An 18,690-nucleotide genomic window follows, 5' to 3' on the forward strand; every position below is an offset into this window, starting at 1 on the left:
AAACACTGAGAATCATAGATTTTCTGGTCCGATATATTGAATGAGGCAAAAAGCCACATAAAAATATAATGAAAAAGTTTGGGATCATTAATATATATCAAATGATTTGGAACAAAACACAAATTATTTTATCTGTCAGTATAAGGGTAATTCTTTTACATTTTAAGAAACCATATTCATTGGAACTATATGGTAACACACTGATAAATGTGTAGAAATTTTTGATTCAACACAGATATACATAGCTACATGAATATATTTACTTATAGAAATCTAGTAGCAGCAGGCGCCTGGATGGCTCAGTGGGTTTAGAGTCAGATTCTTGATTTTGGCTCAGGTCATGTTGTCATGGTTCATGGGATCGAGCCCTATGTCAGGCTTTGGGCTGACAGCATGGAGCCTGCTTGAGATTCTCTCTCTCCCTCTCTCTCTCTCTCTCTGCCCCTCCCTTGCTCGTGCTTTCTCTCTCTCTCAAAATAAATATCTAAAAAAAATTTTTTTTAATGTTTATTTATTTTTAAGAGAGAGACAGAGCGTGAGTGGGGGAGGGACAGAGAGAGAAGGAAGACACAGAATCCAAAGCAGGCTCCAGGCTCTGAGCTGTCAGCACAGAGCCTGACGCGGGGCTCGAACCCACCAACCGCGAGATCACCACCTGAGCCGAAGTCAGACGTTCAACTGACTGAGCCACCCAGATGCTCCAAAATAAGTATTTTTTTTTTTAAAGAAAAAGAAAGCAAGTAGCAGAGAGTAAAGGATATTAGAAATTGTAAACTCATAACTCTCTGATTAACAAAAATACAAACCTTCAGTGATTTTTGCAATATAGGCTAGCAAGTCTACCTGCCGTGCCTCATCAGACGATGGTAGAGAATACAGGGGAAGTTCCTCTTGAAACTTGGCAATCATTTCTTTAATTAGTCCAACAATGACAGACTTAGGCTGCAGAATACACACAAAGGGAAAAGTGATGCAAAGATTTTGCTCAAGAATACTACCTTATTAACCTATGCATTGTTAAAGAGTTAACCCAAAGAAAGTTTTACATTATGCTCTTATTTTTTGAAAATTATCATACAAATTCGATGATACTTTTAACTGAAAAGTTACTTAATTCTTTTACCTGAAAACTAGAGAAATGCTAATCCAGCTCTCCAAAAGATGGGAAAATAGCATGACTATGCTTACTAGCAGAGTACCTATATTCAGGAACAGTCTTTTTTTAAGCTTTTTATTTTGAAATTATTGCGGACTTATAGAAAAGTCACAAAAATAGTACAAAGAATTTTCATATACTCTTCACCCAGGTCACTCAAATGTTAACATTTTAACACATATATTTTCTCAGTCTGTGTCCCTCTACATATTTTTCTGAACAAACTGAGAATAAATTGTAGATCTGATACCTTTTCACCCCTAAATACTTTAGTGTATATTTCCTAAAAGAAAAAACAAAACAGACATTCTCCTATGTAAGCATTATCAAATCAGAAAAGTGACACTGATAAAATATTATCTAATCCAGTACTGTTTCTTTTAATTTATTAAGCAACCTTAGTGAAATTCACTTAACCTCTCTGAGCTTCAGGGTTATCAGCAATATAATATGAATAATAAATCCCAAGTAGCTATCATGAGAAACAAATGCATGCAAACATATGCTGTGAGTATAAAATATTTATTAGTATTGAAAATATTTAGCAGTTTGCTTATTTTGAAAAGGATTTAATTTCCCAAAGTCTGAGAGATTCATTACTTATATATTAAGAGGATGAAGCTATTAGGATCAAAAGCTCAAACACCTTTGAAGACCAAGCAGATAACATAATGTGGGAAGTTGGCAAGTTTAAGAACTTTGGGGAGATGGTTATTGTGACAAACTGGAGTGTACATACAGGCATTCAAATTCGTATTAAGAGCAAAACAAACCCACTTTTCTGTTCAACAAAACTCTGTAAGCCTAACACGGCACACTGAATTTCTTGGGGAAAACATCTGCAATCTTTGGCCTAGACAGCCTCTAGATTCCTTCCAGCTCCAAAATTCTATGTAATTCTATCACATAATTATAATTCCAACTACGTGAGGAACTTAAAGTTACTGCAGTACTTTTAAATAGGGCAATTTAAGACTAGTTTTAACTTAAAAAAAAAAAGACCAGTTTCAGCTTATAATAAAGAGGCTCAGAATAGTAAAGTGAAATCAATAGTGTCTGAACTCAAATCAAATACAACCTCAACTAGGTTAATAGGGCTATCTCTAAGTATTTATTAAACAAACAAAACTATGAAAAGAGATGCCAATGAAAACCAGAAAAAGGGAACTGGAAAGATGAATTCCCACAACAGGGAACAGATGTCAAAATATCGTTTGAGGATAGCTGGGGGGGGGGGGGGGGGGGAGGGGAGGCGGAAAGAAGGGTAAAAATGGCTGAAGGCGATAAACAATTAAAAAAAGAAGGAACCTAGGGGCGCCTGGGTGGCTCAGTCGGTTGTGCATCTGACTCTGGCTCAGGTCATGATCTCACGGTTCGTTAGTTCGAGACCTGCATTGGGCTCTGTGCTGATGGCCTGGAGCCCGGAACCTGCTTCAGATTCTGTGTCTCCCTCTCTCTCTGCCCCTCTGCCACTCACACTCTGACTCTCTCTCAAAAATAAACAAACATTAAAAAAAATTTTTTTAAAAAGGAACATAAGTGATCAATATATGAAAAATACTTTAATTTCTCAAATAATCAAACAACTAAACATTAAGATATCATTTTTGTCCCTCCAATGGATAAATTTTTATTATGCCCTATTCATCACATTAAATTGGCAATCCTATTAAATAAAATCACGACATAATGCAAATGATGTACAAATTCATAAAGTAAAAGGTCAATGTTCCTGCACCTAAACTCCACTACCAACCACTTGGTGTTCATCCCTTCTTGTATTTTTTTCTTCTTTTTAAAGGTTTTACATATATGAAAAATAGAGAAAACTGTAAAAACAAAGTAAAACGTGTCCATAATTGCATGCTTTTTCACAGGATGTATATAAAACAAAAAGTGATAATCCTAACACCATCCTTTACTCTAATCTCGCTTGACTCAACATACTCCTGATCTCCTTCAGGGATCTCTGGTCCTCCTGCCCTACAATTTTCTAGGTATATATAAATATATTATAAATTATCTTTTCATAAAGATCTTAATTACTTATAAAAATGAGAACATATTGTACATCCTTGTAAGTAAATATATAGAGATAAGCAAAGGTTTGTTTTGCTTTAATGATAGTATCTTCTGGTTAGGGCAAGAGTGCTGGAAAACTGGCATTCTACACTGATTTCAAGTGATGGTAGAAATACATTTTGTCTACCTTCTGGAGGCCAAGTTGGCAATATGTAAGAATAGCCTTCAAAATATTTCTAAGCTTTGATTCAGTAATTTCATTCCTAGAGATTTATCATTAGGAAATTATTAAATATTTATAATGTATACACATTTATGCTTATATGTATTTACATCTGAGGATGCTTATCATTAAATTTCTAACAACAGAGCAATCTGTAAATATATTATGCCAATATCCTTATGCTAGATCATCAGGCAACCAATTAAAGACCATGTATTTTGAACAGATTGTTTAATATGAGACATGCTCAATATAATAATGGTAGATGAAAAATACAGAAAACAAAATTACATAATGTGAGAAATTTAAAGCAAATAAACTAGTTACATATATCATTACAAAATTACATAATGTGAGAACTTTCAAGCAAATAAACTAATTACATATATCATTGTGAATGCATTTTTAAAACTTAATGCTCAGTTAAAACAAAACATGTAATAAAAGATTATATACAGTATGATTCAATTTACATAAAGGTCAAAAACAGGCAAAACAAAAAATACATTCTTTTTTTATTTAAGTTTTTATTTAGTTATTTTGAGAGAGCAAAAGAGAGAGGGGGCACGTAGGGAGAAGCAGAGAGAGAGGGAGAGAGAGAATCCCAAGCAGGCTCTGCACTGTCAGCACAGAGCCAAATGAGGACCTTGAACTCACAAACTGTGAGATCATGACCTGAGCCAAAGTCGGATACTTAACCAACTGACTCCCCCAGGCCCTCCCAAGACTATAAATAAATACATATATTACATAAAAATCTCTAATAAGGAGGGACTAGGAAATAATGCCCAATATCTTGCTAGTAGCTTTTCATGTACTTTATAAGCAGTAAACAACTATAAAAAGAGAGGGAGCAAATAATAGTTGGCTCCAGACCTGGAGAGAGTGCTTAATGCAGGCTGCTGTCTGTCACTGGGGTTCTGGAACCTAGGTGACTCTAGGGAGCTCAATTTAAAATTACTTTCAAAGACCATATGAGGAGTGTCATTAAAAGAAAATTCACTTATTTGTACCATGAGAAAAATAATTTGTACCACCAGAAAAATAAAAAAACTTTTACAAGAAAATCCAAATTGATCTTACATGGCTCCAGTTTTGAAGATAGGGCAAGTATATTCTGCCTTGAGCATCCACATGTTTTCCAACTGAGACACCCATATTTGCAGTTGGCTTTAAGAAGCAAATGGGGGGAGCAAAAGGGTGGGAATCCAAGATCCACAAACGAATTGGTATGTTATATGTATTACCTATTTGAGACAAAATAAACACATCTTCAAATAATGATGAAGCATATACATTATATTTATGGTACAGCTAGGTGGCATCTTAAGACCTGTAGTCAAGTGCATATATAAAGAATTTACATAAATCGAGGCCTACTTCTCCATTTTCATGTTCCCATTAAAGCACCAGCATAACATCTGAAGAAATTTAATTAAGACAATGGCCAGCTCATCCAATTCAATTCAATAATATTTACAGGACCTATTGTACCAGGAGTCTGGGATACAGTATCTTCTCTATGTAACCTCTCTGCCCCACCCAAGCAGAGCTATTGTACCTTTCTTTAAAGGTAGTGGACACTTTTATTTTTATACTTATTCTGCACTGAAGTTACTTGCCTACAGATCTGTGTCTCCTTTTACACAGTAAACTTCCAGAGGGTTAGGTATTATTCATTTCTATTTTCCCCACACCAAGTATAGAGCCCAACATACTGATTGCTCAATAAAGGTTTCCTATATGCATAAGAATAAGTGAATGAATAAACACATGAAAAATTAATGAATTAACAAAGACGAATTGGATACATTTGATACTGACCCGCAAATTACTCACTAACCGTCATCAAGCTGGGTTAGATCACAGAACTTAGAGCTGAAAAGAACCTTAAGCATCACCTTGCCCAGTGTACTGACAGACAGGAACTTGAGTGTATGATCTTCCAACCACACACGTGTAATGTCATGACTACTGAGAGCCAAAACCTCTGACGGCTCTGGTTGCCAGGAAGCCCAAATCTACGACCTAATAAAAGTGTAAAAACTAAACTTAAACTAGAAATCTGATCAACTCCATTAGCTGTATCTATTGTATCTCCTGATGGTCAATTCCTGCACTCACAGTCTTACTGCATGTCTTTCACTATACTTACAAACATGGCTGCTCGGGACCAAGAATGCCTACGTTTAAATCCTAGTTTCACCCACAACTACTAGCTCTATGATTTTAGGCCAGTTATTTAACTTGTCTGTGCCTCAATTCCTTCCTCTATAAAATGGAAATAGTAATAATAGCTCTTACCCCATAGGGTTGTTGTAAGGATGAAATTAGTTGAGGTATGTAAGATGCTTAGAACAGTACATCATACGGTAAGTACCATGAAGGGTTGGCAATTTTTGCAATTTACTTCAAACCCATGTTGAAGGTTTAACTATAGGGCAGGTATAAATAAAAAAGTATTGTTTTCTACTGAAATCTTTTTCTTGCTAAGAAAGTCATCCTTCCACTGACAGCTACTTTTCTCATCTTGTTTCTTCCTCTAAGGATACAACAATACTCAACCCTGTATGCACATTAGAAACACTCAAGAAACTTGGAAACATACCAATACCTATGCCACTCTCCCAGTTTCTGATCCAATGGGATGGGGTATGGACAACATTTTTTAAAAGCTTCCCATGTAATGCTAATGTGCAACTAAGATTGCAAATCAGTATTATAGAAATGCCCTAATACTTGTGGGTCTATTATTTTATGTCAGCAGTACTGAGAACAACACTCCTCTTCTATTTTTGTCTAAGTATTAAAAAAATTTCCTTAATTGAGATATAACATAACAGTTTCACCGTACAACATAATGATTTGATATCTGTACATATTGCAAGATGATCACTACAATAAGTCTAGTTAACATCTGTCACCATAGTGTCTAAGTATTTACTATTTGGCTATCGGCATAGCTACTGATCCACAGATAATTCTGATTATAAAGTCATGTGACTGTAGCACCACAAAGTGACTGACAGGTACTGAGACACCATCAAATTTCTCCAGAAGCAATTATTCTGTCTAATGTTACATACTCTCTAGAGAGTGTTTTTCAAATAGTGGTCGCAATAAATGGGTCACAAAATTAATTTAGTGGGCTGCAAGCAATATTTTCAAATGGAATTGAAAAGAAAATAGAATACATGACAGGTATTATGGTGTTTCTTTTTTTCTAATTTACTTTTGAGAGAGAGAGAGAAAGAGAGATAGGGAGAGGGAGAATCCCAAGCAGGCCCCACATGGTCAGTGCAGAGCCCAATGTGTGGCTCAAACCCGCAAACTGTGAGATCATGACCTGAGCTGAAATCAAGAGTCAGATGCTTAAACGACTGAGCCACCCAGGCACCCCTGGCAGTTTCATGTATTAATGTACATATGTACATTACGTGTACATATAATGCACATGTACTCACATGTACACGTATGAGTGCGTGCACATGCATGTATGCTAGCTGTGTATATAAAAGTACAGTATTTCTTATTGTGGGTCACAGTCAAGACATTTGAAAGCCACTGTTCTAGGCCATGCAAATTTTCTTGTTACATAATATAGCTGGAGTAGCCAAATCTCCATGGTGTCGCTTTCCGTGTTAAGTACCACACATTAAAGAAAAGGAAAGAAATGTCTATTGATGGTATCTTCCTAGTTGATCAAGGATCTGCTGCCCCCATCAATGCTCTTCCCCAGCAGCATTCATGCATTTTACTAGCCCGTGCCTGGCAAAGCAACTGATGAGCCTGATTCCCATGTCCAACTGGTAAGATTTCACTACTGGTGTTCTGCTCTCTTCTTCCTTTCTTCTTTCCCATTCTTTTCTGTCAGCCACTGCCCTGCCTCATTCCCTGCCCACTTAGCTTTTGGGAGTTCATTACCAAAGAGTCAGAAATCCTGGTAGAGTCCTCAGATCTGAAGTAATTATATCATAAAAATATAATTTAAGTTAGCTGTAAATAAAATTCAGATGGGTATCACTTATTAAGATGATACATATCTCTCAAGTACAGTGGATGAATAAAAAGTGTCATCATAACCTTCACACAATCTTGGAGAGATAATAAGAAATGATTCAGAAAATGTCTGCAGATACACATAAGGAAATATCAATGGAAGATTCATCTGGGGAATAGGACTGGGTAGGAGGTTAGTTATAAGCTTAACCTCATCCCTTCTCAATTTTTAAGTTGTTTTTTTTTAGCACAAGTATGTATTATTATTATACTAATAAAACTAAGAACTGAAAGAAATACAGGATTAAGCATTATGTGCCAGGCACTACGCCAAGAGCTTTACTTATGGCAATTCACTTAATCCTCATAATTCTGGAGTTAGTATCTATTATTGTAACATTTTACAAATTCTGGAGTTAGTATCTATTATTGTAACATTCTGACCTCTGATCAGCAGGAAGTAACTAATATGGATCACAAAGAGTTGATATAATTCTACTCAAAAGCAAAGAAAAAAGAGTGTACTGCAAAAAAAAAAAAAAAAAAAGGTACTTCGGTACCATTACTACCTTGGAAGATCCAGCTTAAGGATCAATGAAATAACTCCTCGGCTTTAGGAAACGCAGAACGCCAATGAGGGGCATTTTACCAATGATATTAAAATAAGATTTATGCCCTCCTGTTACCCCCTCACACTATCTTTGAAACCGAAATGCTATTAAGCAGTGATTCACTTGATGAGCTCCTCTGTTAATATGTAATTACCCTTGACATCATTGGGGTGGGTAAGAATTGGGAATGAAATCAATCAACCAATCACTGGGGTGGGCAATAATTCTCTCTCTCTCTAACATCTAATCATAATAAATGCAGAACACAAGTAATGGGGAACAGGTCTGAGTAAAGTTTTCTAGGCAGCCAGAAAAGAGTCTGAGAGTTTGGCAGGAGAGGAACAAGGAGGAAAATAAAAATCAATTCTGCAATTTCTGCAGAGCCCAGCTCACTGCTCATCTACTTCCATCTCGAACCATATTCTTATGTATAAAAACCAAACTGAGGGGCGCCTGGGTGGCTCAGTCGGTTAAGCAGCCGACTTCGGTACAGGTCATGATCTCGCAGTCTGTGAGTTCGAGCCCCGCGTCAGGCTCTGGGCTGACAGCTCAGAGCCTGGAGCCTGTTTCAGATTCTGTGTCTCCCTCTCTCTGACCCTCCCCCGTTCATGCTCTGTCTCTCTCTGTCTCAAAAATAAATAAACGTTAAATAAAATTTTTTTTAATAAAAAAAAAATACAAACCAAACTGAATTCCTATGCATTTCCTATGCCAAAGGAGGTGTCATAGTGGGACATAAACAGTGGCAGAATAAAACATGAGTGAACCTCACGCAGTGAGTGATCATGGAGGGGCAGAAATTAAGAAGGGTTTGTTAACAGTCTAGGACTACCATAATGAAGTACCTACTTCGAAAAAAGTCCCCCAAAATACAGCTTCTTGGTGTCTTTTGGGCAGTGTCTTTCTATAATACAGTGCTGAGTTTTTTGTAAAGGAGCAAATTCCACCATTCTCTCCCCATTTGTTTTCAGGTCCTCCTCATCCCTTTTTAGTTACCTCCTCTCTCAACTGCCCAGCAAATTCATTTATTACTAAGCCCCTTCAGTCAGTAATCAAATAAACTCAACCATGCAACAAATATTTACCAAGTATTTTCTATAAACACAGCACTATGTATTAGTGATTTGGGATATTAACCCTCTTGGGATTACAGACCAGGAATAGGTTTTTAGTGGTGGGATTTCAGACACCCCTTCAGAAACATCTATTAGAACCAAAGCTTCACTGGTTTTCTTCACATCATACCATATATGCAATCACCTATAATACCTACCTGAAAGGTTAGTCCTCTCGAACACTGACAGAAGTAGGTTTGGACAAATAGGAAGAGTTAAGAATGGGGGAACTAGAGATTTTTTGTTTGTTTGTTTTTTGGCAAACACTTAGCTATCACTTGATAGCAGGCAGATCACTTGAAAATATGATGCCTTCTTTGAGTTTTAATGGCCCCCAACTTCCTACTGGAGTTTCAAGTTACAGTCTGATACAAGCCGTGTGGATTTAGGTAAATCGCTTGACTAGGCTAAGACTGAGTTTCACCCATACAATGGGGACATCATACACAGGGAAACGGAGAGGATCAAAACATTGATGTAATGGAGAAGGTGTGATCCTTGCATTTTGCTATGGAAAGCAAAGAGAACTGTCCATAAAATCAGGCCTGTCTCTGTGTAGGGGCCCAGGGCAGGCTGCCTCAAGATGGGCCACTTTGGCACAAAGATTATTTTGAGTTAAAAGTAATCAAAACTTGGCAGATTCAGGAAAAGCTTTCTTCCTCCCTCTCAACTGCCTAAATTACAATGGGCGGAAGAGCCTGTGCCTGGAAGAGAGCTATTAAAAGAGACTCCCCTTTACCTAGAGTTTAGCTGCATAACAGGGCAACCTTTGTTTTTCCAAGTATCTCCTTTCCCTTCTTGCTAGTGGTCTTTCTCCCTCTTGTGTCCGCGGGCCCTCCCCTCTCCTTAGCTCAGATAAGCTTCATGCTCCCTCACTGTCCTTGGAATCTCATGTCTGTATGGATTCCCCACTACGCACACCTACTAAGTTTGATTTTCTCCTGTTAACCTGTCTTATGTCAATTTGATTCTAAGTCCAGCTGGAAGGACTACAGGGCAGAGGAAGGTCTTCCTCCCCAACATCTGTCTTACTCTCCTCTGTACCCCAGCACCTAGCAGACTAGTGGGCACATAGTTGATACTCGTTAAGTATTTTTTGAACTGAATTGAATTTGTCGATATTAATCTAGGCCACCTTGAATGGGACAGCATTCTGCTATATGCAATAAGGTTCTGTGTACATCATGTTATATGTGAAAATACTTTAGAGAATGTTATGGGACTAAACAAATGTAAGCTCTTGTTAAACTGTTCTTTTACAAAATTCTCACATTTTCTCAACTTCCACACTTACCATGGTACATCACAGGAATAGTGCCAGTGAAATTCAGCAGGTCTTTCTGGGAACTATCTTTGAACACTGGAAGAAAAATAAAAGCCCCAAAATGTACACTCAAAAGTAGAAAAAACTGTATGAAAGTTTGTGCACACACATACCCACATACAGAAGCACACCTAATTTTTAAGGTTCATCATCTAGGCATCTGTAACTATGTTGACAAGGGGAAATTACCACATACTTGGCTTTTCTTAGAAAGCCAAGAGGATAGCTGAAAGCACAGAGGGCTTTGATACAGAAACTCCAGATTCTAGACCTACTTTCCCCACTTAGACACATGCAGCTTTACTGTTGAAGCTGTTACTTGAATCCCTTTGACCTTCAGTTTCATCATCTATAAAATAAAGCAAGACTACATCATAAAGTGGTCATAAGGATCAAATGTGATAATGTGAAAACATACTTAAGAACTTTAGGACCATAGGGGTGCCTGGGTGGCTTGGATGGTGGAGCATATGACTTTGGCTTAGGTCATAATCTCGAGGTTCGTGACTTCAAGCCCCACATCAGGCTCGCTGCTTATCAGCACAGAGCCTGCTTCAGATCCTCTATCTCCCTCTCGCTGCCCCTCCCCACTTAAGAGTGCACTCTCTCTCCTCTCTCTCAAAAATAAACATATAAGGGGCGCCTGGGTGGCGCAGTCGGTTAAGCGTCCGACTTCAGCCAGGTCACGATCTCGCGGTCCGTGGGTTCGAGCCCCGCGTCGGGCTCTGGGCTGATGGCTCAGAGCCCGGAGCCTGTTTCCGATTCTGTGTCTCCCTCTCTCTCTGCCCCTCCCCCGTTCATGCTCTGTCTCTCTCTGTCCCAAAAATAAATAAACGTTGGAAAAAAAAAAAATTATTAAAAAAAAAAATAAACATATAAAAAAAAGTTTAGGACTATAAAACTCAGGGACATCATCAAATAACTGTCACATATTGTTGCATCCACACGACTCCTGAAACAGAATGCTACGGGCACCAGTGACAGTCACAACAAAGTTTATTACAATGAGAGACAAGGCCGACCGATCGGGACCAACACTCTTGATAAGAGTGCGTCCTCGAACAGCCGGGGTACAGAGTTTATAACCGATCACATCGTTTTATCATCACCTGGGAACAGAACAAAGAAACAGTTTCCAGATGAGTTAGAAACAGTTGTCAGATGAGTTAGAAACAGCTGCCTAATGAGGTGTTTATTTTAGACTTTCTGCCTCTAAGTTGCAACCAGTGGATCTCCTTGACCCTGCCTCTGATGCTCTTTTCTTTGAACTTTTGTTTCCTTAATTGGTGAAGCCTAATTTACAAGAGTATGAGGCATAGTTTACAAGAGCAAAGCAAGGCTGTTATCTCTTAACCTTCAGTGTCAACACAAAGCTGTTATTTTTCAAGCTAAGCGTTAGCCCTACACTACAATTTAACCCTTACAATATAAAAGTTATAATCATTTTCAGATACCAGACTCCAACTTTACAATTTTAAGATTTTATAATTTTATAATCTTTAGATGCAATTAAGAAAAAAAAGTTAGCTTTATTTTTTTTAAGCTCATTTATTTTGAGAGAGAGAGAGAGAGAGAGAGCGAGAGAGCGCGAGAGCGCACAAGCAGGCCAGGGCAGAGGGAGAGGGACAAAGGGAATCCCAAGCAGGGTCTGTGCTGACAGCTCTGTGCTAATGGTGAGATCATGACCTGAGTCGAAATCAAGAGTCTGTCACTCAACCAACTGAGCCACCCAGGTGCCTCTGTAACTTTCAGTTTAGTTTCACTTTTTTAATTTATTTATGGCTTAAATAAGTAAGATATTTTTTAATGGAGTGCACTAGCTAGGATGATCACCAGGTATTGTATGTAAGTACTGAATCACTAAATTGTACACCTGAAACTAATATTACACTGTATGTTAACTAACAGGAATTTAAATAAAAACTTAAAAAGAAAAAAAATATCTTATTGGTTTTGTTAACGTTAAAAGTGTATATGCCTGTAGAAATCTATTAAGTTACCGAAACATGAACTAAAGTGTAAGACTCGCCCATAATTCCTTTATGGAAAGACAACCATTTAGCATATTCTTCCGAAGGCCTTTTTAAAAATTCATAAACTTTTGGGACGCCTGGGTGGCTCGGTCAGTTGAACGTCCAGCATCGGCTCAAGTCATGATCTCATGGTTTGTGGCTTCAAGCCCCGTGTCAGGCTCTGTGCTGACAGCTCAGAGCCTGGAGGCTGCTTCGGATTCTGGGTCTCCCTCTCTCTCTGCCCCTCCCCTGCTAGTGCTGTCTCTCTCTCTCTCTCTCTCTCTCTCTCTCTCTCTCTCTCAAAAATAAGTAAACATTAAAAAAAGTTCATAAACTTTTTTTTACATATGAAATTGTATCACACAGTCTGTTCTGTGAACTTTTTACTTATTTAATTCATTCATTTTTCTCTTTGATTCCTATTGTAAATAACACAATTATTATACTTTAAGTTTCATTTAGAAATTATTCTTTTAATTTTGTCTTAACTCACAGCTTGGGTTGTAAAAAAATATGTAAGATAATGTAGATAAAACATTTGGAAACATATCTGGCATTCAATAAAAAGTAGCTGTCATATCCCCGATCCCACTCATTTATGCAGCACCAAATAATGAGGTGCTAATCAAGAGAGGCCAGTCACAGATGGGCTAGAATTTAATAATTTCTTCCACATGTGAAATTAACTAGCTATCCCTAAGAAATACTTCAATAACTCCTCAAAATTTCTAATATATAAATCTGAATTAGATACATACATTTCTAACTAATTCTAATATAAAACATTCCCATGGAATATAAGTAAGTTTTTGAAAACCATGTGTTTTGACTAATTTGTGGGTCCTAAAATCAATTTTGTGAATCTCAATTAGCATTTGTCTTTGAATGAAATGGAATGGAATAGAAAATGCCAGAGTGTACACACTATTTCAGTTATGTGTCTATGGAGTCAGGATATAAAATGCATTAAAAAATTTTTTTTTAAATGTTTATTTATTTTTGAGAGAGACAGAGTGTAAGCAGGGGAGGGGCAGAGAAAGAGGGAGACAGAATCCAAAGCAGGTTCCAGGCTCTGAGCTGTCAGCACAGAGCCTGACATGGGGCTTGAACCCATGAACCATAAGACCACGACCTGAGCTGAAGTTGGTCACTCAACCGACTGAGCCATCCAGGGGCCCCTAAAATGCATTTTCAAGTGTGGTTTGTGGTCAGAAATTTTAAAAGACAGTGAAGTAAAATCTTTCTTAGGTAACTATAAGTGAACAAGATAACTAAAACTTTTGTTATTAATAATTCAGACTCAACCATTTATGTGGTAGGCAGAATAATGGCTTCCAAAGATGTCCAATATCCTAATCCTTGGTACCTGTGAATATGTTATCTTAATTGGCAAAGAGACATTTTAGATGCAGTTAAGGACCCTGTGATGGGGAAATTATTCTGTATTATTGGAGTAAGCCTAATCTAATCACACTGGGCCTTAAAATCAGAGATATGACTACAGAAGAATGGTCAGAGACATGCAACATTGCTAGCTTTGAAGATGGAGGAAAGAGATCACAAGCTAAAGAATATGGCTAACCTTTAGAAACTAAAAAAGGCAAGGCGAGGTGCGTGGGTGTCTCAGTCACTGGAGCATGTGACTCTTGATCTCAAGGTGGTGAGTTCGAGCCCTACCTTGTGTGTAGAGATTACTAGAAGAAATACATAAACTAAATAATTAATAATAATAATAATAATAATAATAAAGGCAAAGAATTACATTCTCTGCCAGAGCCTCCAGAAAGGAATTAAGACCTGCCAACACTTTGCTTTTGGCCTAAATGTCTAACCTAAAGAGACAGTGTTGGACTTCTAGCCTACAGAACTCTAAAATAGTAAACTTGCGCTTTTTTGAGCTACTAATAAATTTGTGCTGATTGGTTGTTGTTTGTTTATTTATTCATACTCAAGTATAATTAACACACAATGTTATATTGGTTTCGGATGTACAATATAATGATTCAACAATTCTACGCATTTCTCAGTTCTCATCAAGGTAAGTGTACTCTGAATCCCTTTTCTCTCTTTCACTCATCCACCCTCCCACCTACCTACCCTCTGGCAACCACCAGTTTGTTTTCTGTATTTAAGCCTGTACATTTTTGCTAATTTGTTATGGCTGCAACAGAAAACTAATACAATGTAAGTTGTATTAACTTAAATTTCCTCAGAAAACACAGGTCACAAAGTATAGTTGAAAATCAGGGGATAAAAGAGAGAAGTGAGAAATTACAATTTTGTAGCTAAGTATAATTCACAATTTACTAAAGTTAATAGTAGAGGTTATGACTCTTACCATAGGTGTCCATGGAATATCTGAAATGTGGGAAAAACCTATTTACATTCTTTAGTTCTTCCACAGTTAGATCTCTGAACTTGTACTGAAAAGAGAAAGATGAGAACCAAGTAAGAATCAAGCTACAAGCTGCAGAACGATTACAATTAGCACTGAACAGAACACCATGTGCTAGGCCCCCGGCTCTGAGTTTTATGAACATGGATAGTATGTGATTTACTCTTTTTAATAATGACCCCATGAAGTAGGTAGCAGGGCTTATGACTGCTCTACTTTACAGAAGATGAAAATGAAAGCTAGAGAAGCAAACTAACTTGCTGAGTTAGACAGTTAAAGAGTGAAGCCAGAGCTCAAACTCTGGACTTGGGCCTTTTATCACTAAATCAAACTAAATTTCCAAATACCTCCTGAAAGCTTAAGAAAGAGGGCAGGAGCACCACCCCTGTCACCACTATTCAAGATCCAAGTCTCCTTCTTGAATACCTCATTCAAGGAATGAGACACCCTGAATTCCCCTCCTAACCCTCCTGGCACTGCATCCTGGGTTTTAAAGGGAGAACAGACATCACTCAAGAGTTTGCAGTCAAGTTGAGTCAACTGCCTCTTTATTCATCCAGATGTACTCCCAGAAATACTACCTTGGCAAAGTCATTTAACTTCTTTGAACTTATTTCCTCATTTGCAAAGAGAGCCACCTCCTAGACTTGTGCTGAGGATTACATGAAGGAAAGAAAAAGTATGTGAAGAATCTATTATCAATCTCAAAATGAAATTTGAGGAGACAGTTACATTTGCAATAGTATCAAAAAGAAAAAACTACTTAGAAATAATTTGAACAAGATGTAAAACTTAGTGTAGAAACTACAAAACATTGTTGAAAGAAATTAAAGTATATCTAAGTAAAAGAAAGCCATCCCTTGTTAATAGATCAGAAGACTTGCTATTGTTAAGATGGTAATATTCCCCAACGGATTCAATAATCAACAATCCTTATCAGTATCCCAACTGGCTTTTTGTTTGCAAAAATTTACAAATCGATCTTAAAATTCAAAAAATTAAAAACAGAATTACCCTAGCAAAGGAAACAATCAGCAAAACTAAAGGCAACCCACGGAATGAGAGAAGATATTTGCAAATGACATATCAGATAAAGGGTTAGTATCCAAAATCTATAAAGAACTTATCAAACTCAACACCCAAAAAACAAATAATCCAGTGAAGAAATGGGCTAAAGACATGAATAGACACTTTTCCAAGGAAGACATCCAGATGGCCAACCGACACATGAAAAAATGCTCTACATCACTCATCATCAGGGAAAGACAAATCAAAACCACAATGAGATACCACCTCACACCTGTCAGAATGGCTAACATGAACAACTCAGGCAACAACAGTTGTTGGCGAGGACGCGGAGAAAGAGGATTGCTTTTGCATTGTTGGTGGGAATGCAAATTGGTGCAACCACTCTGGAAAACAGTATGGAGGTTCCTCAAAAAACTAAAAATAGAACTACCCTGCGACCCAGCAATTGCACTACTAGGCATTTATCCAAGAGATACAGGTATGCTGTTTTGAAGGGACACATGCACCCCCATGTTTACAGCAGCACTATCGACAATAGCCAAAGTATAGAAAGAGTCCAAATGTCCATCGATGGATGAATGGATAAAGAAGATGTCGTACAGATATACAATGGAGTATTACTCGGCAATCAAAAAGAATGAAATCTTGCCATTTGCAACTACGTGGATGGAACTGGAGGGTATTATGCTAAGTGAAATTAGTCAGTCAGAGAAAGACAAAAATCATATGACTTCACTCATCTGAGGACTTTAAGAGACAAAACAGATGAACATAAGGGAAGGGAAACAAAAATAATATAAAAACAGGGAGGGGGACAAAGCATAAGAGACTCATAAATATGGAGAACAAACAGAGGCTTAGTGGAGGGGTTGTGGGGGGGGGGATGGGCTAAATGGGTAAGGGGCACGAAGGAATCTACTCCTGAAATCATTGTTGCACTATATGCTAACTAATTTGGATGTAAATTTAAAAAAATAAAAAATAAAATTAAAAAAAAAAGAATTATCCTACAACCCAGCAATTGCACTACTAGGTATTTATCCAAAGGATACCAAAATGCTGATTCGAAGCGGCACATGCACCCCGATGATTATAGCAGCACTATCAACAACAGCCAAATTATGAAAGAGGCCAAATGTCCATTGACTGATGAATGGATAAAGATGTAGTATATATATGCAATGGAATACTATTCAGCGATCAGAAAAAATGAAATCTTGCCATTTGTAACAACGTGGACAGAACTAGAGTGTATCATGCTAAGCAAAATAAGTCAGAGAAAGACCAGTATCATATAATTTCACTCATATGTGGAATTTAAGAAACAAAAGAGATGAACACAAGGGAAGGGAAGGAAAAATAAGATTAAAACAGAGAGAGAGGCAAACCATAAGAGACTCTTAAAGACAGAGAACAAACTGAGGGTTGCTGGAGGGGTGGTGGGTAGGGGGTGGGCTAAATGGGTGATGGGCATTAAGGAGGGCACTTTTTGGGATGAGCACTGGGTGTCATAAGTAAGTGATGAATCACTGGGTTCTACTCTGGAAACCAATACTACACTGTATGTTAACTAATTTGAATTTAAATAAATATATTTTTAAAAATTCAGACGGGAATGCAAGAGACCTAGCACAGCCAAAAACAATCCTGTAAAAGAACAGAAGAGTTGGAGGATGCATACTATAATTAAAAGACAGGTTATAATAAAAACACAGAAAACAGTAAGTATGGGAGAGGATGTGAAGAAGTCAGAACCCCTGTATACATAAGCTACTGCTGGTGGGAAAGTGGTACAGCCGTTTTGGAGAAGTTTGGCAGTTCTTCAAAAGATTTAAGCATAGAGCTACCGTTCGACCAGCAATACCACTAAGGTGTAGAACCAAGAAAAGGGGAAACATATGTCCACACAAAAATATGTGCACTATTGTTCAAAGAAGCGTTACGTATAATAGCCAACAAGTGAAAACATCCTAATCTCCATCAACTGATGAATGGATAAATAAAATGTAATATATCCATAAAATGGAACATTCAGCCATAAAAAGAATAAAAGAATTGATACATACTACAACATGGATGAACCTTGAAAACGTTATGCTAAGTGAAAGAAAGCAGACACAAAAGGCCACATATTATATGATTTGTATATGGAATATCCAGAACAGGCAAATCCATGAAGCAGAAAGTAGATTAGTGGGAGCCTCTCTGAGCCTTAAGTTTTTCATTTGCAAAAGATATACAGCTCCACTGCCTACCAACTGCAACCGGTATGTATGAGGACCTTATGATTAACATATGTAAAAGTAAGATATTAAACAAAAACGTATACAATAGTAAGTACAGACAGGAAGTGATGAATCCACATAAAGCATATCTAAGTTAGAGGGGCGCCTGGGTGGCTCAGTCGGTTAAGCGGCCGACTTCGGCTCAGGTCATGATCTCGCGGTCCATGAGTTCGAGCCCCGCGTCGGGCTCTGGGCTGACAGCTCGGAGCCCGGAGCCTGTTTCAGATTCTGTGTCTCCCTCTCTCTGACCCTCCCCCGTTCATGCTCTGTCTCTCTCTGTCTCAAAAATAAATAAACGTTAAAAAAAATTAAAAAAAAAAAAAGCATATCTAAGTTAGAGAAAGGCCTCCAGCAACAGCTGTCTACAATTTGCATTAGAGTCTAGAAGAGTATAGAAAATGAGAGGGAAGGGGGAGGATCATTTTAAGATAGGAAGAAATTTGGCAGAAGGCCCCTGATTTGCCTTTTTGACACCTAAAAAGACAGATCTATTTTGTTTGTCCTAAAAATTTTTCTTCA

The 18,690-nt window shown here is 37.6% G+C and overlaps 1 protein-coding gene across 4 annotated transcripts in view; it reads right to left on the minus strand.

Annotated features, from left to right (window-relative positions):
* UEVLD (UEV and lactate/malate dehyrogenase domains) overlaps positions 1-18,690 on the minus strand; it is a 53,474-nt gene that overhangs the window by 31,418 nt on the left and 3,366 nt on the right. For all 4 annotated transcript variants that reach the window (XM_030330915.2, XM_030330918.1, XM_030330916.2 and 1 more), the window contains exons 2-5: positions 14,801-14,885; positions 10,421-10,486; positions 4,485-4,648; positions 807-942 (exon numbers count right to left, since the gene is read on the minus strand). In XM_030330915.2, coding sequence (XP_030186775.1) covers positions 807-942; positions 4,485-4,648; positions 10,421-10,486; positions 14,801-14,885 — 451 coding nt within the window. The remainder of the gene's footprint in view (positions 1-806; positions 943-4,484; positions 4,649-10,420; positions 10,487-14,800; positions 14,886-18,690) is intronic.

This window comes from Lynx canadensis, chromosome D1, assembly GCF_007474595.2.
Source record: "Lynx canadensis isolate LIC74 chromosome D1, mLynCan4.pri.v2, whole genome shotgun sequence".
Taxonomy (NCBI): Eukaryota; Metazoa; Chordata; class Mammalia; order Carnivora; family Felidae; genus Lynx; species Lynx canadensis.